The following is a 22,822-nucleotide window of genomic DNA, read 5'->3' as shown; positions in this document are numbered from 1 at the left end:
TATGCTCTTTTTCTCAACCTGATGGCCTAGTGAGTGTAACTGTCTTGTTTAAGTCGTCATTCTTATTCCCGGAGTATGAATAGGTTTCTATTCCTGCATAACAACCTGCATTTGTATGTTTCCTGTAAACCCTGCTGCTGCTGTCCTTTTAATTTATGACTATGGGTGCTTTGAACTTGTGTATATAGATTTCTTGATTGCAGAGTTTCGCGTGATGCATGAAATTGAGAACTTGGTTGTTGGTACTTATCAATATGTATACTTGTTATGTGTGTTAGACCTGAGTCCCACAAATATTCTCTAGTTTTTACTGCTATGGTTGCTTTGTTCAGTGGGAGTTTAAAATTTACCAGATAAATCTTATTCGAAGAGGTTTGTGGATTCTTTATTGCAAGTACGGATTGTAATGCTCAAGATGATAATGGTTGGAGTCATACGAAAGTTTTTTTTACAGTTTTTACAAAAATCTTTTGGGGGGTTTCAGATGACAAGATCAAACAGTATTCGTGAGGTTATGTATACCTTAGTTTTTTTTTTTACTATGAATTTAGTTGGCCCATCCATGTACGGATCAACCGGTTGAAATTGAAAACCGGCGCCCCGGTAGTTAGAGAGGTTCAGAAATTCGATTACTGATTTGCCATTCAAAACATTGGATATAACTGAGTCACAGATTATGAATTTGTCATTTCTCCATATTCAGCTACATACGTAGTCCAATAAGTACATGACATTATGGCTAATGTTGCATGAAGAGGTAAAATAAAATTTTTGAGGCTCCGGAGAGTGACTTGCTATATGAATCAGTTATTGGAACAGATGAGAATTTTCAACTTTACAGTAACATTGTCCTCGAAGGGGATTTTTTTAAAATAGTTTTAAAACTTCAAATCAAATACTTGAATGATGTGAGTGATGCTTTATGTAGTGTAACAGTGGTGTGACTTTTGTTTTTTGCGAAAGTAATAGTGGTGATTCTTAATGAGTTGTTATGCTAACAGATTTGTCAATAAAAATCCTAATTGTTTAGGGAGAAAACATATAATGTTGCCACTGTTTCTTGTTATATACTAACCATCAACGAAACGTGATCTAACCGGGTTTCACTGCCATTAGGGGCCATAAGGGGGCATGCCGTAAAGATGGTTTCTTATATAGTTTGGCAATGCAAGGGTGTGCTCAAACTTTTTTCTAATTTAGTTTCAAACCCTTTGGCACATTGAGCCGGAAGCATTAAATGCTGATTCAGTGGATTACCAACGCAGCAAATCATCATCATTACCCAAGGTATCAGTCACATCACATTGGCCTTAGGGCTCTATAAAAGGAAGGAAACGAGGAGAAAATGTCATCCATATTGTAGCGAAGAGGCCTCCTTTGAAAATATCCTTATCCCTAGGTCACATCCTCCTCTGTTGTAGAACGTGCAGCGGCACAAATGGAAGCGTCACAAAGTGCGGGAGTCGATCCGGAGCAACCCTCCCTAACGTCAGAGTAAGACCCCTCTGTCACAATGATAACACAGCATTAAAATTCTAATGGTGGCGGGAAATTCCGCCGCTGCTAGTGTCACAACCTTTTTTTATTTGCATACTTCGGCGATGGAACTGATGTTTTCATTTGTGTTTGGATCCAGGCTTCAACCTCCTGGCAACATCGACGAACCAAACTGGAAAAATGATGCTGATAAAACGAAGGCCTTGAATCTTGACCTAACGATGGAGGTGGTAAGTTTGTATTTTCAGTAACTTGTATCCATGCCAACTCCTTTTCTGAGCATCATTAATGGATTCCACTGCTCATGCGTGTCCTTTGTTTATGTAGCCCCTCCTTAATGCGGCGTCCCCGGCCGGCATTTTTGTTGAAGAGTTCATTCCGCCTTCTGCGTATAAGTCACCTCCCCAAGCTCCGCTCGAGGTCGGTTGTATATCCCAAAGCTTTCTCTCCCGAATAAGAACGGTTTCACTTTCATGTAACTTAATAACATGGATTCCCGAACTCTCCAGCTTTTACTATTGCAGAGCATAGAGGCACGCTTGATGTCCATTGAGCAGTCGGTTGGAATGCTTGAAGTTAGGGCCGCCCGATCGGAGGCTCTCATTGTGTATATCAAGACGATGATATCCACGTTATGTATGAAGGAGGAGATTTTGCAGATGATACCTACTCCAAAGGCACAACTCCATAATGAAGCCACGGAGAAGAAAACACCGCAGGCGCCTAACACTCCTGTAGGTGTTGGCAGCGCTGCTGCGGATGTCTTGAATAACAGCAAAAACGAAGCATCTGCTCAGATGTTCACGCATCAGCTAAGCAGTTCTGAAAAGGGTAAGGGAATCTTGGGTGACCCCATCACGAACTTGACCCTCGACCTTGTTGCCCCGGATTCTTCAGGTTCGGAGGATGATCTCGTTCTGCTTGACCACCTTTCTTCAACAGTCGTACTCTCCACTGGTGCAACACTAATCCCGACCGAAGCACCAGCCAGCCTTCACTGGTCGCGAGGGGTTCCAAAAATGTTGAACGACTCCAAGGATGAGCCATTTACAGCATGCAATGCCACTGTGCAGGTGAAGTTTTCGAATTATGTTGTCCTAAGCGTAGCTATAACTATATCTAATCCTACATAACATAATTTTTACATTATGCTGTTTCTCATGGATAACAATCTCACTGCCGAGTGAAACATGATCCCCTGATCATGTATACGCAGTATTGTGTGGTAAGTTAATAAACCGGCGCCCATGAGCAGCAGGAGGCTATTGTGCGCCAGGGGTGCAAACCTGATGCTCATGATAACCTTTAAACTTCGTGTGAACTTTTTTAAACTGCAGTAAATTTTACGAGCCTCTGGTCATTCTAAACACGCAAGGCCAAGGCATTGTATATGAAAGCAAGGCCCTATTTCAAAATTAAAAGTCCGCAGTTAAGCATATATTCGTCACACCGCGTTATTTTTATGCTCATGATTTAAATTTTTAATGGGCCTTAATTACATGACCATTCCCTACATGGCTCACCCTAAATAACAACCATTGGGCTACATGTGCGTTGGCCCACTTTCGAAATACCCCTCAACCATATGTTTTATGTAATTGATCAGAATGTTTTTGGGAATTTCTTTGGGAAGGGAATAAATATGGCTAATTTTTTTTTTGGTTAGCTAACTCTAGGCTTATTTTATTGTGTGTATATGTAAGTAGCCATAAAGTCGAAGCCACAAAAAATGGAATACTGTGGGTAACTTTCTGTTAGGCCTTTATTATTCAGTCCAATGCTAAAAACATAATATTAGTTTTTAATATCTGTCATTCTTCGGAACTTATGTTTATCTGCTGACCTAGGTTTTCTTTTTGCAGAGAACAACGGTCGGAGGGGATCTCGACAGCACGACTCGGCTGACTGATCTCTATGCATCTTCCGAGCCAGGTCCTAGGCGGCAGAAGACGCCGCGGTTGTCGACGTCGGACTTGGCTGCAACGGCCCTTCACGATGCCTGCATGGGCTCCCCTCCGAAGACCCATTCCAACTCCGTGCCACAGACACGACCTCTGTTTCGGCGTGGTGGAAGGGGGGGTCGGGGACGCATTCCGCCACCGAACTTGGACAACCCGGTTTACCAAATCCCTAAGGCAAGTCACATTACCTTACTCCTGTCGTTAACGATGTGGATGATTACATCTAACTTTTGGGTTCAAGCACTCTATTATTCCTGAATTGTGTAGCATCCCTCCTAACCACTACAAATATTTTCAATGCAGAATTTTCCCATGTGGTTCAGGCCCACTGCCGATATGAGTCTGACCAGGGACGAGTGCCGCCTTGGGACGTATATATTTGCCAAGAATGAAGAAATGGGGTAACATTCTCCTAACACTTGGACACAGTCAACAGTTGTTTCGGGGTTTTATACATAGCTCCAGCACCCAACCTTAAACCCTATTCGTGTTTCTCCTATTTACAGGGAATCAGAGATCTTATTTAAGCATTACGAACTAACCCTGCCCCGGGGAAAGTTCTTATCCCTTAGACCGGAATGCATGCCCCACTTTGATGTAATAACGTTTCAGCTTGCGTCGATACTTTTCCCAAATTAACTGCAGTATTTGATTTCATTATTTCAATGTTGAAAGCTAATAAGGGTGAAATACGTAGGTGATCAACACTGTTGCAATGCTTTCGTCTCTACAAGCCAAGGCAAACCCTATTCCGCGTTGCTGGTTCTTCCCGTCAACATTTGCCGCAGAGATCTTGTTCCAAGCTCCGGCGGAACATTTACATGAGAGCTATGCGAGACGATGGATGCCACCAACCCAAGAACTTGAGCATGTAAGAAATATTTGACGTAGCGTCTCACCTTTCGTGCTCCATATTTATCTATAACATGTAGATTTGGCATTCAAACACCGTATCGATATATGTTAACTGATGCTGTATGCTGCTGCTCGCCTGAACAGGTGTTTGTTCCCATTTGTGAGCCACCTGAGAGTTGGTACATGCTATTGTTGGATGTAAAGAGAACCGCTATTTATGCGCTTGATGTTTGCACAAGCATGGAGTCCGTTCCCAGGCGTGAGCGGAATATGCGCCTTATAGTAAGTAACCCGCAAGGCATATAGCACACACTAAACTCATGTATGGTGCAACTGTTGAGAATTTCATATGTTTTCCATGCTCATTTGAACTGCAGATGGCTGTCCTCGGCAAGATTTTCAAATATGAGCAGAATCTGCCTAACTTTAAACACGTGTCGCCGGACCCCAACACGTGGGGACGCATTGAATACCCTATGAGCATTCCGAGCAGGCTTGGCGCGTAAGTCATTCTATGATGTCTCCATAATTTTCGTCACATAATTACTTTCTACAGAATTTCTTAGATTTTATTGGAATAAAAAACCACATCCCTCGAACCATGTTGTTGGGGATCGAATTTTAATTATTGTGGCCGACTGTTTGCCCTATACGTCACTCGTTTAATGATGTCACAATTCACTTTGCATAGGGATGAATCCGGAATATGGTGCATTTGGTGGATGTCTCACAATGGGCGATTCTCCCCAGCTATCCTAGGCAACCTTGTAAGAACCCCTTAATTCTCGTACGTTGTTGGAAATTGACTTGTCATTATTCATATCACGGCTTCACTGTTTATATACATACTTCACAGGGTGATGAGGCCACATTGAGGATGAAAACAGCAATCAGGATTGCCGGATCCGACTACAGCGAGCTTAAGGCGCTTGTGGACCTCAAGGCGGAGACGGTGTGGCGGAGTCTTCCGTTTCTTCCCTAATTACTAGGATAGTTACATGGTTTTATGTGAATGAAGTTGGGATCCATTTACAAGGCCCAATTATTTTGAAAGTACTTGTTGATGTTATATATTTCTAAATCCAGACTTTAGTATTTGTACTCTACTTGTATTATTCCGGTGGTCGAGTTTGGTTATGAACCCTGCCGGGTAGCAAATGCTCTTACTATGTACCCAGTTGTTATTGTTAATTAGCATGATGACTTATGTAACAATGTAAGTGGGAACCGTTAAGCAGGTCCATACATTTTTAATTTAATTGTTGCTGCTATGTATTGCTATATCAAGGCTTTAATGTGTAAGGGTTGAACTCTAGTTCCAGATGGTTTCTATATCTATGAATATGTATTAGTAAGGTGGCTTCATCAGGTGTTTGCTTCTTATAACCTTTTTTTTTTCAAACTTGCCCCAGAGTGATTGTGCATTCCTCAGCATATGTTGACACTCCGACTACTGGTCAACATATCTTGCCAAATCTCCATCCTTCCTTGCGAGGAAACCCTTCCTTGCGAGGAAACGTCCTGCACTAAAGCAGCAACCTTTGCATGCCCCATCAAGAGAACATATTACTTATTACAAAAGCTCCTGTTAGAATATAATAAGCTTTTTTATTACCGCGAAATGATATACGCTGCTAAGAAGCCACTGTTACAACACAAATTTGTTACCACATTAGGATATTTCATAACAACCCAACAAACTCAATCAAGTTGATATTCCCACACTGTCAATAACACAACATGGTTGGGGGCTAGCCTCTCAGTGCGTGATCCGTAAAAATAATGTTCTACACTTAGAGGAATAATGAAAGCAACTACAAGTCTATTTGTCTACGATAGCCTCCTATGACATGAATTGCGGGAATGTATTTGGAAGCTCAACCCTTAGTTTCCTCTTCCTCGTGCCCGCCCCCATCTGGAGCTCCTGCTGCAATTTACATTTATGTTTTCAACAGTTAGGGTTCTTGCCCACTGATAGCAAAGCTAGAGATGGAAACGTAAACAAAATGCGTGGCATAACTGAATCAGTTGTAACGGGACAATATTGGCACTTACCTGACCCGTTGCAACTTCAGAGGTAAAACAGTTCAAGTGATCTGGTCTAGTCGTCTGTGACGATGTCGCCTGCACAGCAAAAAGAGGCAAGTCGGGTATTAAATACAATATTTCCAACATGAATTCTAATGGAATTGAAATGTTAACGTACATCAAATCTTTGTGGATCTGCATATGACAAAAAAAAAACCCTCCTAATATTAATGAACCCTCCCAACATGATTAATTGATTTTAAATAACACATGTGCCTCAAACCCTAATACCTACAATTTGCTATATTGACGTTTATAGATTTAACCGTTCATGTTTCTCCTACTTTGTGAATTGCTGATGTTCTACTTATACTTTCATGCTGATTCTACCATGTATGAAATGTTCTATGCTCATGAAATGTTGATGCTTTTTGTTTTATGAACAACTCTCAAAACCTACGCAAACTCAACAATGTTCAAAACTTAGAGTCCCTGTTATCATCTACTCCTTTCGGGATATACTCACATTTGGCATGTCCTAATCATTGATCCTTCAAAGATTGAAAAATTTCATGACCACCCTAGAAATCCCATGAATTCTAACTCACACACAGCATATCGTGCTAACCTGAGCTTCAGCTTGCCGACCCTTGGGAACCCGTTGCGATCCACGACATCCCGGGCGCAGGTCAGCCCCATTGGGGCAGCGAGTTCGGCGATGACCCAGTTTTCCGCAGGCGCTGCATTTTCTCTTCTTCGGTCCCTTTGTTTGCTGAGAAACGTTTCCTCTACCGGTGCCTTTTGTTCGGACGCGGACCGGATCATTTATCCCACCACCGCCCTCACCGTTAGGCTGTGTATTAACATCTTCGGCGACACGCAATCCATTCTTGACCTCCAACATGACAACATTCCGTGCCATTTTCTCGCTATATACCTTGTAGTCCTCCTCCCTTAGACAAGCCACCTTGGCCAAACGCTTACATTGGTCTACAAATGCACCAAGTCTGCTGCGGTACCGGGATGCAGCATCACCCGTTTCAGTAACTTGTCTAACGAAAGTCACATTGTTCTTGGCATTTCTGCACCACCTCTTGAGGACCAGAGTCTCGGGCAGATAACCGATATCAATACCTACCAGAACAACAATTATGTGAACACAAGGGATCCCATATGACTCCATCCTGCGGCAATTACATTCAAAGGTTCCTTTCTGCGGCTGGTGCAACACTTGCCAAGTTGACTCCGGTCGGCGATACTTTTGTATCACGTAGCAGCATCCGTTTTCACAATCCTCCCGGTCGATAATGTTAAATCTCACAGCCCGCTTTAAGGTCTCTCGAAATCTATAAAATACTTCACGGGTATACAGGGTCGCCGCTGACCTCTCAATCTCTTGAAAGTGCGTTTGAAGCACCGGGGTACCGTAAAAGGAACGAAAGTCAAGCTCCTCCTCTTTGTCTCTTAGGAAATCAACACATCTCTGAAAATTTGTAATAAAGTCCAATATCCCATATCTACTCTCCACAAACCCACCCAACTTAGCATGCAACGACTCGCACCGAGAGGTTGTCCTTAAACCTGCAAAGAATCTGCCCCGTATGTACGCGGTTGCCCAGGACAACTTCTTACTATAGAGGTCCATCACCCATTCAACCTCTCGAACACCACACTCCCCAACCATCGCCTCCCACTGCCTCTCAAATTCATGAACCTCTATGTCAGCGAGCATGCACTGTTTGAATAACTGTGTGAAACGTGGTTGCGAGACATGAGCAGTGGCATTCCTTAGTAGGTGCCACGCGCATAGTCTGTGATGAGCATCTGGAAATACATGCATAATAGCTAGCCTCATAGAAGGATCCCCATCAGTTATAACTGCCTTCGGGGCCTTTCCCCGCATGCATTCTAGAAACCGTCTCAGCACCCATTTGTACGAATCCTGTGACTCACATGAAACCATTGCTGCTGCAAACACGCATGTCTGATTATGGTGATTAACACCGGACAAAACAATAACCGGCAAGTTATACTTGTTCCTCCCATAGGTCGCATCAAAGGCGAGGACATCACCGAACGCCTCATAATCTTCCTGGCTTCGACCATCACTCCATATAATGTCACACATGCGAGAACCAGCCGCCACCTGATACCTCCAAAACAGCCTCTCATCGTTTCTGGCAGCATGTTCGAAGAAACGCAGCGCGGCATTCACATCTCCGCTCTGCAGAGCACGTTGCTTTCGCACCTCGTTGTGCATATCTTGCTTAGTAAATCTTACTAAGTTAAAGCCCCCAACCTGCATCGCAAATGACTGGTATATCTTCGGAATGCTTATCCCAACTTGCCGCATGCTATTCATTTGAGCAATTTCTGCATCAGACATATTCCTGTGTGAAGGCAGATATCCAACAAACCTTTCAGGGAGTAGGGTGTGGTTATGATCATCCACAAACTGTGAAACATACCATTTTCCATTACCATGATTCTTCTTTATCCTCATCTCTGCTACACACCCACATCGCGTTATAGGCTTGTGCTCTCTTTTCCTATCGAGCTTATCTAACCACTTCTTCTGCCTAAATCCTTCTCTGTTGCAAACAAAATTGTATCTAACGATATCTCCTTTGGCATTTTTTACCGTCTTACTGTTCCTTATTGCAAAACCTTTTAGCCTACTATAACTCGTGTAGAATTCCCTTGCTTCCCCAGGGGTAAAGAACTCCATCTTCAGCACATCTTCAATGCTGACATGACTTGGTACCTGAGCAGATTCAGGCTCCACCTCTGTCTGCGTCATATTCAGAAACCCTTCTTCGTCCCCTAACATGCTCATGTCAAAAAGTGTTTCCTGCACAACAATTAACAACGCTACGATCACCCAATCGGTACATTAACTTATACTATTCATCTTCAGATTGAAAAGGAAAATAACACATTCCATATCTGCAACTTCCCCCTATCGTATACCTCATTCAAAACCCCGTCCTCCGGCTCTGGCACCACCGATTCATGATTGGCTGACGTCGATATCGCCTCTTGGTTCATGTTGTTCATCTATTTCCTAATTGGCTGCACTTGCTTCTTCTAGAGGATCCCCTCACTTGTGGTTCCTAACAACTTCAACAATTGCATAGGCAACAAAAAAAAACCACTCTCGCTGTCACAATCTGCCCAATTTATAAAAACCCCTTTAACAAAGCAACTTAATCTAACATGTTAACATCGGAAACGCATAGCATCTACACCAATTTCAATGCTTCCAGCGAAACTATACACTCACTTGATCATCGTAGTAAAATCCCCCCTATACAAACAACTACCCCACCTTGATCATTCATATCAACAAATAAAAAACCACACCTACTATTACTTAATCAAATGAAGCTGACAAAATAAATGTCATAACTACAACTACGTTTGCGACTAGGGGGAACATGAATTTCCTACATAGTTCGTTGCTTATTAGTCCTTTATGAACAACCAAATTGCTTATGCATTTAAATGGCTCAAAAATTGCTTCAACTCCCCTCATAGTGATTGTGAAACCAGATTTTATTGAAAACTTTAATAACCTAAACTGGCATGACGGATTGAGAAATACATATGTAGCCAATTCAACACCTAATATAGAACAAGACACCTCTATTTTCCAATAACATATGCACCAGAAGACCAGCAAAGCACATTAACTAACCAATTAGAATTGAAATTGGGAGATGAAAAAACTTACACCTTTCCTATTAAACCGGTGACCGGATGCATATTAAATTACTTGATGCCATTAACATCACATGCAGCTAATCCTAATCTATTCAACCAACCAATTTAAAAAAACAGTGGTGTCCTGAACAAATAAATAAACAAACGCTTTAATTAGGTTTATAGAAATTCAACAATTCTACATTTTAATAATTCTTGTATTAATCTACCCAAAATTCAAAAACTTATGCCTTTGCTTCTGTACAGAAAATGATTCTAACTAAACGCCAAACTCCATTTTCCACTGCATACCAGTTTAATCCTTTAGCGTGAGTCAATTAATTTATCTAAAAAGCTCATAAACAACTTCTCCAGGTACACGCCATGTCAACAACCCAAAATTACAGTGCCAACACATGTAATCTCCCTCGGTCAGTTCCGATACCTTAAATCTGGCCCCAAATTAATTCTCCTGCTACAAAAAATAATGCCAGAAATTACAAACATACCTTTCGATTGTTCCTTCAACGGCGCAAGCTTCTGCAGCCCGCACAATACCGACTGATGTATCGCCCTTTCCTCCTTCTCTTGCAACAGCACCGAAAACAACTCCACTGCAGAACATCGAATCAGCTACTTAGGGGAAGGTCGAGAATGCCAACAACCCAACACAGTTGTATCAAGACATCAACACATTCTTAAGGGCCAACTGCGGCATACACGCGACCATATCCACCTCTCACTAATATGCTTTACCATCACATTCTTCCAGCTCACCCACCATTATAAGCCACTTAACTTTTTTAGCATCTTCCTATTTAAGCTGCAAAGATTTCAATTCCAGCGGCAAGCTATGACAAATTTTTAGCTGCCCAATTAGGTAATTTTAAATTTAATTCAGAGGTTAACATAGTCTTTTAACACTTTACTATAAAACAAATACAAAACTGAAAACCTAAACGTACATGGCACATCAGTACTCCAATAAAGTACACTGGAGTACCTGAAACGTATCCTATATTATATATATTTGAAGAGTTTGATAGGTTTCTTTTAGAAAGAAAGGTTAAGTTTTATGTAATTTTAAAGCATATAAATTATTATGACTGGTGTTTGCAAGTGTCAGAAAAATATTAGTTTTTGGTTTGGCTTTGTTTTTACTATTAAGTTCTGATTTTATCGTAGTTTTACAACATTTGATATTTGTCATAAATGTCAACAAATTCCTAAACCTCTTTGTTATTACTGTCTCAGTGACAATATCAAAACTAGAAAAATTTAAACTTTTTTGGATATGTATTCTGCATGTCCTAACTTGAAAAACTAGTTGAAGAGAATCCTAACTAGAGGGATACTTTTTTATTCTATTTAGAGTAAAGTATTATTTTTGTCTCTAAAGTTTGGGGTAAGTTTTAAAATTATCTCTAATATTTCAATCGTCATATTTAAGTTCCTAACGTGGCAAAATTGGCTCAATATTGTCCTGTCGTTAGGGATCCATTAACAGAATTGACGGCGGGACAAAATTGAAATGATTTTGAAACATTAGGGATTTAAATAGAACGAAAACGTTGGGGACAAAAACGATACATAAAAATAAATTTTAATTTTATCCTTCAATAATATCAATTTTTTACTGTATATAATATTCAATTTCTTTTAATCACATCTAAGTAAATTATACTTAATCACACTACTTTCATTCTAAATAAATTTTTAAGAAAATTCCATTCCCCTCCCTGCGACATGCTAAAATGACACTCTCTCTCTATTTTATAAATGTACATTTTCCTCCCTTCTAACTTTTAAAAAACTTTCTCTTTAATCCATTTTAAAATTTGTGTTAACTAATGTTAACTTTATCCATTTTTTAAGAAAAAATAGATTATTTTTAAAAAAAAAATACCCATTAAAAAATTTTATTTTTTATCATTAAATTTTGCTTACCAAAATATCCTTTAATAAATTATTCTTTTATTGATTAAATTATATTTTTAAAAAAATTTAATAATTATATATTTTTTTCTAAAATATCCTTCAATAATTTTTTAATTACTAAATTATAATTTTACCAAAATTTTTGTTAACAATTTTTTATATTTTACTATTAATTTTTTGATATCTATATATATTATTTTAACATTAAATAAAAAATTTTAGTAAGATTATTTTTCAATATCAATATATATTAATTGTTATACATATTAACAGGAGTAAGATTTTTTTTATTTAATGTTAAAATAATATATATTGATATAAAAAAATTAATAATAAAATATAAAAATAATTATTAACAAAAATTTTGATAAAATCATAATTTATTAATTAAAAAATTATTAAAGAGTAGATATATATCTTAAAAAAAATAATTTAATTGTTAATTTTTTTTAAAAGTATTTTGATAAAAATATAATTTAATTATTAATTTTTTTAAAAGTATTTTGATAAAATATAATTTAATTAATAAAAAAATAATTTATTAAAAGATATTTTGGTAAGCAAAATTTAATAATAAAAAATTTTTTGCCAAAGGTATATTTTTAAAAAATAATTTATTTTTTCTTAAAAAATAGATAAAGTTAATATTAGTTAACACAAAAATTTAAAATAGATTAAAGATGAGGTTTTTTAAAAGTTAGAAAGGAAGGAATGTACATTTATAAAATAGAGGGGAGGGGAGTGTCATTTTAGCATCTCGCATGGGAGGGAAGTGAAAATTTTTTTTAAATTTTTTTATATTTTTATATTAACTTATAACTTTAAGTGTAAAATTATAAAAAAATAAATTTATTTAGAATGAAAGTAATGTAATTAAGTATAATTTACTTAGATGTGATTAAAAAATAATTGAATACTATGTACAGTAAAAAATTGATATTATTGAAGGATAAAACTAAAATTTATTTTTATGTATCGTTTTTGTCCCCAATGTTTTCGTCCTATTTAAGTCTCTAACCTTTTAAAATCGTCTCATTTTTGTCCCGCCGTTAACGAATTCCTAACGGCAAGACAACATTGAGTCAATCTTAAAATGTTAGAGACTTAAATAGAACGATTGAAATATTAAGAACAATTTTAGAATTTACCTCAAACATTGAGGACAAAAACAATACTTTTGCTCTTTTATTTAACTCTCTGGTGGATTTATAGAGGGATAAAAACAATTATCTTTTTAACTCTGATGAGTGATGATAGATGAAGTGCCAACAGAGCGGTCAGTATGACTTAGAACTCAATCAGAGAGCTGCATGTCATTTTTAATATGCATATTTCTTTACCTTCTTCTTTGTTATGTTTTTATATACTCGGTTAAAATAAATTGTGATGCTAATAGAGCCTTCTTAGTAAGTAAACAGATTTTGATTGCCTTATTTGTAACTTAGATGAGTGTTGAGTGAAAAGTTATTTCGAAAAGTTAAAAAATGCTAGTGTTCTTTAGGTTGAGCTTTTTGGAGAGGCTTAATCTTTATTTGAAAATGTGATTTTAAACATTTTTTTTATGATGCAAAGAAGGAAATTTGATGATATTATTCTGAAAAAAAACCTAATAAAGAATATTAAAAAGATTCTGGATTATAATTGAAAGACTTGTAAATTGAAAAGACTTTGGATTAGAATTAAAAGACTTGTATCACTTAAATTCAAAGAACAATCAATCATGTTAAATTATCGCTAAAAATACTAAAAAATATGTGAAATGACTTTATCATTTTATATACTTAAATAAAAACCAAGCCTATTAACTAGGTGTTTTTTTTTCTTTCTCTTTTTCTTTTATTTCTTTTCTTTTTCTCTCATATGTAGACACCAAAAAGAATAATTTTAATCACAAAAAATATAAATTTATTACAATAAAATTGTCTAAAATAGATTATTTAATGAATGACTCTGTTGAACGTTCCAAGTAGTCTTGGCAGATGACTCTAATTACTTAGAGTTATAGATATCGAATTAGCTTATATATTTAAATTTTTGGTCGTAAAAAGTAATAATATATTATTTTAAAAATACATTTAATATGTGCTTTAAAAGTTACCATAATCATACCTTCTTGATTTTTAATATAAGTTTTAATTAATATAATTGACGAAGCAAAACACAGCCATGACAGTTACAATTGAGAAACTATGGGGATAAATACAGATAATACATGTCACGATATTGCTACTGTAGTTAGGTTATTCGCATAAGATGTTAGTAACGACATAATATTCCTGGACCATACATGTATATATACTGGACCACCACGACAACATCATCTAAATTATAAAATTACAATATACATATACAATAAACAATTAAAAGGACCATATAATTTCAATTTCAATGATATCATACAACCACGAACTGATTATGATTCCGAAATTTTTTAAAATAATAATGATAATAAATACTAACGTAACAAAAACAATTTTTTTCAATGCAATCATAGAACTTAAAATTACAGTTTTCTTTTTTCGTTGTTTACTTAGCGGGATTGTTTTTTTAATTATGATCTTAAATTCAATATAGCTCCCGCGATTCTATAATTTATTTATGCTATAACTTGCGTCAGTAAGTTATAGCTCAAAGGTATAAGCTTTTTATACTCACCTAAGAGGTTGTGGGTTTGAGTCTCCCTGTATATGATAACATGTCTAAAGTGCTTGGTTGTATATATTGTCGACAAAGAAAACAGGTAAAAAAAAAACAATAAAAAGGTCCATGCTCTCAGCATGTTTATAGGAATGAGTAGATATTATATTAAATCTTGATCAACTTATAGCATAGCAGAAGTTAAAAAAAAATGAAAATATAGAAATTTTATGATGTCAGCTAGAGATGAAGTCTTGTTTGGAGATCAATTTAAATGAAATTGGAACACAAAATTGGCTAGAGTTTGAAAATGGATTTTTTCATGCAATCTATATTTCTAATTATGATCACCTTAGTTATATCCATCTTTGTTCTGAACAGAAAAAATCTTGATGGCACCAAAACCCTGCCCCAAGGTAGTTTTGGATGGCCTATAGTGAATGAAACCTACCAATTTCTGTTCAAAAAAATTGATCATTTCCTTCAAGAGAAACAGAAAAAGCACTCCTCAGATATCTTCAAGACCAAGTTACTAGGAGAACCAACAGTGGTTCTTTATGGTCCTAGTGCAAACAAATTTGTCTCCACCAGTGAACCAAAACATGTCAAAGTTTGGTACTTGAGAACACAAAGAATGCTCTTCAATCTTCCTGATCATGATCAGCCGCGTGCGAAAAACTCGGCCGTTGTAGCTGCGGCTCCAGTGAAGATCTTAGGGTTCTTGAAACCAGAAGGTCTATTTAGGTACATGGGGTGCAACATTGAATCCATCATGCACCAACACTTCATGAGAAATTGGGAAGGAAAAACAGAACTAAAGGTTTATCCTTTGGTGAAAAGTTTTGCTCTTTCACTAGCCTATCAGTTCTACTTAGGAATTGATGATCCACTCCATGTGGCAAAATTTGTCAGCAAGTTTGATGATCTGTATTCTGGAATTTACGCCGTTCCGGCGAATTTTCCGGGGACTACATTTCACAGGGCAATGAAGGCTGCAAGTAAAATCAGAGAAGAGATTCAATTATTGATCAATAAGAAGATTGATTGTTTGTCAAAGGGAATTGTTATGAATGATTTACTAGCACATTTAGTTGGTGCTGTTGAGGATGGAAAATATGTGCCAAAAATTGAAATAAGTAACATCATAATGGGATTGATGAATTCTAGCTACACATCAATAGCAATCACACTTGCTTTCATGATCAAACACATTGGATTGGATCCTCATATCTACCAAAAAATTGTATCAGGTAATGTAACATAGCAACTATATTAATATAGTGTAGCTGCTTCAATAGTTTAGGACAGTAATTGTGTAACATTTTCTAACACAATGACAGAGATACTAATATTTTGTGGTTTCTTTCTAAATTGAATCAGAGCATGCTGATATTACAAAATCAAAAGGAGCAGGTGCAGCACTAGATTGGGACAGCATACAAAAAATGAAATACACATGGTGTGTTACACAAGAAACCATGAGACTGTACCCAACTGCACCAGGAGCATTCAGAGAGGCAGTAACAGATATCACCTTTGAAGGTTTTACTATTCCAAAGGGATGGAAGGTACCCTTTTCTTTACATTAACAAACTTGATACACAAAAAAAAAAGATTAATACTACATTTATTTAGTAGATGAAGAGAAAACATTTAGTAACTTGTTGGTCAACCTTTTCTTTTTTTAACAGATATTTTGGGCAATGATGGGAACAAATAAGAACTCAAAATACTTTGATGAGGCTGAAAGTTTTGATCCATCAAGATTTGAAGAGAATGGCCCTGTTTCATACAGTTATATACCATTTGGTGCTGGAGCAAGGTCTTGCCCTGGAAAGGATTACACAAGGTTTGTGATTCTCACTTTCATTCACAATCTCGTTACCAAATTCAGTTGGCAAGTTATGCATCCTCATGAGCAAGTCTTAGGTTCTTTGGTGCCTCTTCCGGCGAATGGAATTCCCATCCGAATTCGCCACCTCTAAGGCCTAGTTTGGTTAAAAGGTAAGAATAAGGTAAAAATTGTTAAGGTGAAAATTCACGTATAGTTGTCTTTATATGAAGTTGATAATTAAAAATTATTAGATGATAATTTAAACAAACATATTAAATCATCTAACAATTCTCAACCATCAACTTCATGTATGTAAGTCTCTACCAATTGTAAAATCTATGGGGTCTATAATTAATGCATCACCTTCGGTGTACATTGTATGAACATGTGAATATTATCATGTCCTAAATTTGTGACTGCCGTAATATTTGTACCATTTAACTCACAGTACATCCCCATAAATCTCATAAATCCAAGAATACAAACTATAAAGCATAATAATGGTTGTGTCAATCAATGCTTCGATTAATTGTGCTCCTATAAGGACTTTTGTGGCAACATATGGATTTGATTATGATTAAAGTCAACCAATAATTGCCAACAAGATACTGGACCACAAATTCATGGGTCCCAAAAGCGACAATCTGCAATAATAGTTGGTACATCTAGGTTCTAGATACTGGACCAGGACCACCTTTTATTCTTGTCGTTTTATTTTTTAAAGAAAAAAAAAATTATTTGTGAGTTCAAATTAGTAATGTCACCAAGGCTGCGTTTGTTTTTTAGAACATAACAGGATAAAACATTTAAAAATATAATTATGAAAAATTAATAAAAATAATGAAAAATAAAAAATAAGTTGTATTCCTTGTTAGTGTTCCCGTGTCCTTCCTGTCAGGATAGACACAAAATACACTAATTCTGTGTCTTTGGACATATTTGTCTCTGGACATATCTTCTCTGCCAAACACAATTTTGTGTTTCTATATCCCTGTCTCAGTGTCCTGTCCCTGTAAATAAACGCAGACCTAATGAACAATCATATAATTTACTAGCAGCAATGTATTATTAATTTATTATTGTTATTATACAACTGAGAAGGTAAGAATCAAAAGCTAAGAGAGTGAAAAAAAACTATACCATTGGCTGGGCATTTATATTATTGAATCATATTATGTGGTTAATACATATAACGAATGGACTAATAATTCCCTAACAACCACCTACTGAATACCAAATCACTGTAGAGTGAAAGAAAGAAAGAAGAAAAAATTAGTAATAATAATAATAAGTATGTAGTAACGATAACCCCTCTTCTAAGATAGCAATAGTAACTAGTAAGTGCAGCTGACATATGAGGCTGCTGGGGTTTCTTCTCTAGTTTTCTGCTATGTTAGATCTCTAAATGATTCAAACCACTGCATTTGAAACACCATAACCGTTATGATGAGATTTCTGCCATCTCCATGCAACCTTCAAACTCTCTAGAAGATCCGCGTGCTGAGCAGTCCAATTCAACTCATTTCTAATCTTTGTCGGATCGCTGTATACCTCAGCGTAATCACCAGGGCGACGAGGGAGGTATTCGACTTTAATGTCCACCCCTGTAGCCTTCTTACACGCGTCCACAAACTCCTTCACTGATCTACCTGATAAACATAACCACCACAGGGGAACGAACATTTGAGGCAACTAAAAAATATACCAAGCAAATTGAAGCATTGTATTCTGAGTTGTTAACATACCCTTTCCAGTGCCAACATTGAAGATCCCAACTTTACCAGATTCTGCCTTTTGAAGAGCCTTGACATGAGCATCGACAAGGTCAGTTACGTCAATGTAATCTCGCACACAAGTTCCATCGGCTGTCTTATAGTCCGTGCCTCTAACCTGCAGGGTGGCAAAACATGCAATGAGAAAACTTTCAAGTACTATATGCATTCAACAATTACAAGTTTATGAGACTAAACAATAAGATGTTTTCCTTTTATATGTGAACTCAGAAATTTAAGCGAGATATACCTTTAAGCCAGGTATAATACCACGAGCTGCATCAAAGCAGGCACCTGAAATTCGGCCTTGCTCTCGTAGTTCAGGTCTTGGAGCTTCACCTAGTCTTCCCTCAGGGTCTGATCCAATCACATTAAAGTATCTGGCGGTTTCCCATATGAAAACATATTATTAATGATCAGCATACATAATTCCTAAGTATCCAGTGACCGCCTATATTTCACTTAGAGACACCTCAAACTGTCACCAATAGTCCAAATAACATGCAGTAGTCAGTTTTGTTATGCCAATAAATCCAAAAAGTATTATTTTTAATTGTTTTCTGATTGATACATGCTAATTAGAAAGGTCCACAAGCTCCCTACAATCTTCCCAAACACGCACAGATAAACCTAAAATCTAGGGCGTGAAAATAAGAAAAAAGCAGAAAGCCAAAGATAAAAAAAGTCTGCATTAGTTATATGGACCCATAACCCAACCATTGCGCATTTGTTCGCAACCCACATTTCAAGGCATCCATACATTTCAGAATCATTTCTAGCTAGCCTAAGCAAGGAAGACCACGCTGAATGAAGTATGAGCAAGTTATTTAAAAGGAAAGATCAGGGAGGATTTATGTAGAATACAAACCTCAGAATCATTACTGCCATGTCTGAAGTTTTAGAAAAATCAAGGATGATATCTTCGGCCATCTTTTTGGCTTTCCCATACGGATTGATTGGGACCTGACATTAGAACATTAATTTTATCACAAAAGCATTAAAGCCAAATACAGATACAATGAGAAACGTAAAATATTCTCAAGCAACCTCCATAGTTTAGAGGAATGTTATATGCACTCCTCTATATATACCTTGCACTTCTGGTATTAAAGTGATTGATTAGAAATGAGAGAAATGAAAAATGTCTTTTATACCATAAAAGAAAGGTATACACTTAGTGGTGTATCAAAGAGTAGTGCAAATATAATCTTTCATAATTTAATCACCTGCTGTGTTTCTTCCGTAATGGGCATCTTTTCAGGTTCACCATACGTTGCACATGTACTAGAATATATCAATGTCTTCACATCATGTTTAGCCATAGCTTCTAATACCAACAATGTATTTGATGTAATGTTGTGATAGTACCTGACAATATGAAAAAAAGAAACGATTAAATATATACTCAATAAAACTGAAGTAGATGAATCATAACCATCAATTAGCATTATCGCAAGTATTACAATTTGATACTGCTCAAATTTGATACAACTCGAGAATTAAATCTAAATTAGAACCAACATCAACAGCAAAACAGCTCTAAATAAAAATGTTGTTATAGTGACTATGTTATCAGGAACACATTTACAAGGCCGGCACAATGATAAATCTCATACCATATTTAATATGCCACTAAACAAGTCAATCGGTATCTAAATAGACATTTTACTTGTGCAACTTGGAAGGAGGAGTAAATTACAAGCAGAACGCAAACATTCAACTGAGATTGAAGTGCTTGAATAAACTCCAGAAGTACTTACTTGAGAGGATCCGCAGTGCTTTCCCCAACATATGCAACAGCAGCAAAGTGCATCACAGCATCAAACTTATTCTCCAAAAATATTTTATTAACCTGGTAACCAGTTAAGTAGAAAATCTTTCTTGGGTATTCTCCACATACGTTTCAATCAAAGTTAAAAATATGACAACAAAATATTTCTAGTGATGAGGAAAGTGGGTAAGGATACAGATGTCTGATCTCCCAAGTCAGCATATATAAATTGAAGCCTTCCTGGTTCTGGAAATAAATTTTGAAGAACTCTGACGGCACCCATATTTCCTCGTGACAGATTGTCCTGCCAAAAAGGAAAAAACAATGTTATGCCTGTCGCAACCACACTGATAAGTGCATTTGATTTTGTCAGAGAAATATTTCATTTTTATTAATAGACATACTACTATAGTGACACGATAATTTTCCTTCAGAAGCCGAAGCGTAGCATGTGAACCAATGTAGCCTGCACCGCCTGTTACTAAAACATGAGTTACCCCAGGTTCACGAATGGCAAACTGGAAAAGGGGGAAAACAGAAACGAAAATGATAAATTAGCTTAAATAAATAAAGAAAATTAGCTTTAGAGAAGGCAAACTCTTATATCAGGATAGTTCAAAGAAAGAAGAAAACTATAACTGAAAAATATGTAGCTTGTCTTTCTAATTTTTCCCTTACAAACTATCCCCTTTTCTCCTTCTTTCAACTATCTGGCTGACAAAAGTTGTGAACGGTAATTAAACATAACCAAGCTTCACTCTTTATGGATAAAAAATTAAAATAGTTCATATCATTCATCAATTCATCTCTATCAACAATCTACCACTTTTAAGATATCTTTCAAAGGGTAATAATCAAACAGCTATGAAACTATAATGAATATGTACATCTCTGGTGTGGAGGGGACAAAAAAAAGGGAAAGAAGCAAAGACATAAAAAGCTCTCAAGAAAACGTGTAAGATGACTAGCGATTACCGGACTAGTGGAACTCAAAGATGGAGATTGCTTGATCATGATAATGCATAATGCTGTTAATCCAGCAGCAAGAAAAACTTTTCCAAGAAAATTGCCTTTCCTTTTTGGGTCAGCATAATCCAAGCCTAAAAGACAGAAAAACATAAACAGGAGAAATTAAATTGAAGAGGCCACATCTATGATAAGCTAAACAAATCCAATGGCATGAAATAAACTGCAGAACTTTTAGAACTAATGAATCTGCAAACACCTTATGACTGTGCAGTCATATACCAGCATTCATTCTATCCTGGATTAAGGCGTTGAAAAAGGCAAAGCCTTCGCTCCAATTTTCAAATTGATTAATGATTTGAGCGACCAAGCATGAAGCATCATTCAAGAAAAAGGAAAGTTAACACCATTCATGCTCAAATTTGGAGGACATATTCTTACCTCCCATTGGTAAAGGTCTAGCTCCTGCCCTTGGCTGACTTCTGGACCGGACAAAATTTAGCATTTGCAAAATCCTTATTATTTATTGCAGAGAATAAGGTCTTTTCACTTGATATGAATGATTAAATCAAGCTTCACTTCCTTGATAGATCTTCAGAGACACGCTGCATTAAAAAAAAGGCCATGTAAGGAAAAAATTTCATTGTCAACGTACAATGAAAACAACCCGAAAAGAAGTTGAAAATGAAAAGTCACCCAAGCAAATTAACAAACAGATGGAAGACAAAGACACAAAGAAAACGAATAAAGGTCAACATTGAAAGCAAAAGAAACAACATAAAAAATGAGATGATTAAAAGCTTCTCGTGGCTGCAATTCCCAGCAATAAATTGAAGATCCAAATAAAGCAGCAGAGGAAGAAATCAGTGAAACGATTGATTGAAAAAACAGAGAGAAGGCAGATGGCAAGTTCTGCATAATTCACATGCAAATCAATCTTGTGCCAGAGCTTTAATTGGGAGAAAACAACAAAGAAGGTAAGTAAAATGGTTACAAAATGTTTGAGTTGCAAGATCCAAGACATGACGAAAACAAACAAAAGCACACAATCACATGTTTTCAGTACAACTAAAATTCAAAATCAAAATTTGAAAAACAAGAAACAAAATCCTTTGTGTTTTGGCGAAGCATGATTAATCAGAAAACGAAAAAGAAGTAGCTAGAGATAGTTGGAGTAGCAGCAACAGTTTACATTAAGAAGGCAAAAGCAATAGGAAGATGGAAACGGGAGCTTTCAAAGTTAGCGATAATAATATCTCAGAAAAAGTTATGAGAAGAAGAAGAAGGTAGAAAAGGTGTGAGAAAGAGAAAGAGAGAAAACGCATACGAAAATGGAAGGTGAAAGGAGGGTCCCAAAAATGTTGGGGTTGAGAGAGAGAGAGAGAGAAAGAGAGAAAACGAAGGGAGGAGAGAGAAGCGAGGGAGTATTGCAATGGCTCTGTGTCGACCGACTCCATTTTGTGAAGCCATTGCCCTCTTCCTGCCCGACATCCATTTGCTAATTGCTAAGGAACACCCCCTTTTTTTTTAATTAAATTATTATTATAATTATTAATTTTATATAAAGATAACTGTATATAAATTTTTAAATTTTAAATCAATTATATTAAATTTTAATTATTTTTAAATTATATCATACAAAACATTGGAATAGTAAATACATTAGTGCATATTAATAAATTAGTAAAAATAAAAATATATAATATTTTAATAAATTTTACTAAATAATTTTACTAAAGGACATAAGTTTTTAAAATTAGGGGTGGAAAACTTTTATGTTTAATCTTGTAAGCAATGTCCATACCACCAAATCTTACTTCAAAATGGGAAAGCAACCTAACTACTTGTAAATCATAATGGC

General features: G+C 36.4%; 3 protein-coding genes across 4 annotated transcripts; 1 reads left to right on the top strand and 2 right to left on the bottom strand.

Moving 5' to 3' along the window:
• Positions 1 to 5,795: 5,795 nt before the first annotated feature.
• On the bottom strand, positions 5,796 to 9,398 carry LOC130967224 (protein FAR1-RELATED SEQUENCE 5-like). The gene is made up of 4 exons (XM_057892037.1): positions 9,312 to 9,398; positions 6,970 to 9,192; positions 6,369 to 6,437; positions 5,796 to 6,240 (listed from the first exon to the last, which is right to left on the bottom strand). Exons 1-4 carry the CDS (start codon positions 9,396 to 9,398, stop codon positions 6,157 to 6,159), a joined length of 2,463 nt encoding a protein of 820 aa, XP_057748020.1. The 3' UTR covers positions 5,796 to 6,156.
• A 5,499-nt stretch (positions 9,399 to 14,897) lies between these two features.
• Positions 14,898 to 16,888, top strand: LOC130968954 (beta-amyrin 28-monooxygenase-like). Its single transcript, XM_057894474.1, has 3 exons — positions 14,898 to 15,868; positions 15,999 to 16,186; positions 16,310 to 16,888. Exons 1-3 carry the CDS (start codon positions 14,929 to 14,931, stop codon positions 16,601 to 16,603), a joined length of 1,422 nt encoding a protein of 473 aa, XP_057750457.1. The 5' UTR covers positions 14,898 to 14,928; the 3' UTR covers positions 16,604 to 16,888.
• A 605-nt stretch (positions 16,889 to 17,493) lies between these two features.
• LOC130968955 (UDP-arabinose 4-epimerase 1-like) lies at positions 17,494 to 22,426 on the bottom strand. 2 transcript variants are annotated; one of them, XM_057894475.1, is made up of 11 exons: positions 22,289 to 22,426; positions 21,403 to 21,566; positions 20,971 to 21,095; positions 20,400 to 20,513; positions 20,192 to 20,299; positions 19,985 to 20,076; positions 19,451 to 19,592; positions 19,093 to 19,187; positions 18,475 to 18,604; positions 18,198 to 18,342; positions 17,494 to 18,101 (listed from the first exon to the last, which is right to left on the bottom strand). In XM_057894475.1, exons 2-11 carry the CDS (start codon positions 21,464 to 21,466, stop codon positions 17,863 to 17,865), a joined length of 1,254 nt encoding a protein of 417 aa, XP_057750458.1. In that variant the 5' UTR covers positions 21,467 to 21,566; positions 22,289 to 22,426; the 3' UTR covers positions 17,494 to 17,862. The 2 variants fall into 2 exon arrangements, with proteins under 2 accessions (XP_057750458.1, XP_057750459.1); XM_057894476.1 differs by having other exon boundaries at positions 22,154 to 22,394.
• Positions 22,427 to 22,822: the final 396 nt, after the last annotated feature.

Source organism: Arachis stenosperma, chromosome 3 (genome assembly GCF_014773155.1).
Source record: "Arachis stenosperma cultivar V10309 chromosome 3, arast.V10309.gnm1.PFL2, whole genome shotgun sequence".
NCBI classification, from domain to species: Eukaryota; Viridiplantae; Streptophyta; class Magnoliopsida; order Fabales; family Fabaceae; genus Arachis; species Arachis stenosperma.
This window is presented reverse-complemented; position numbering and strand designations above follow the sequence as displayed.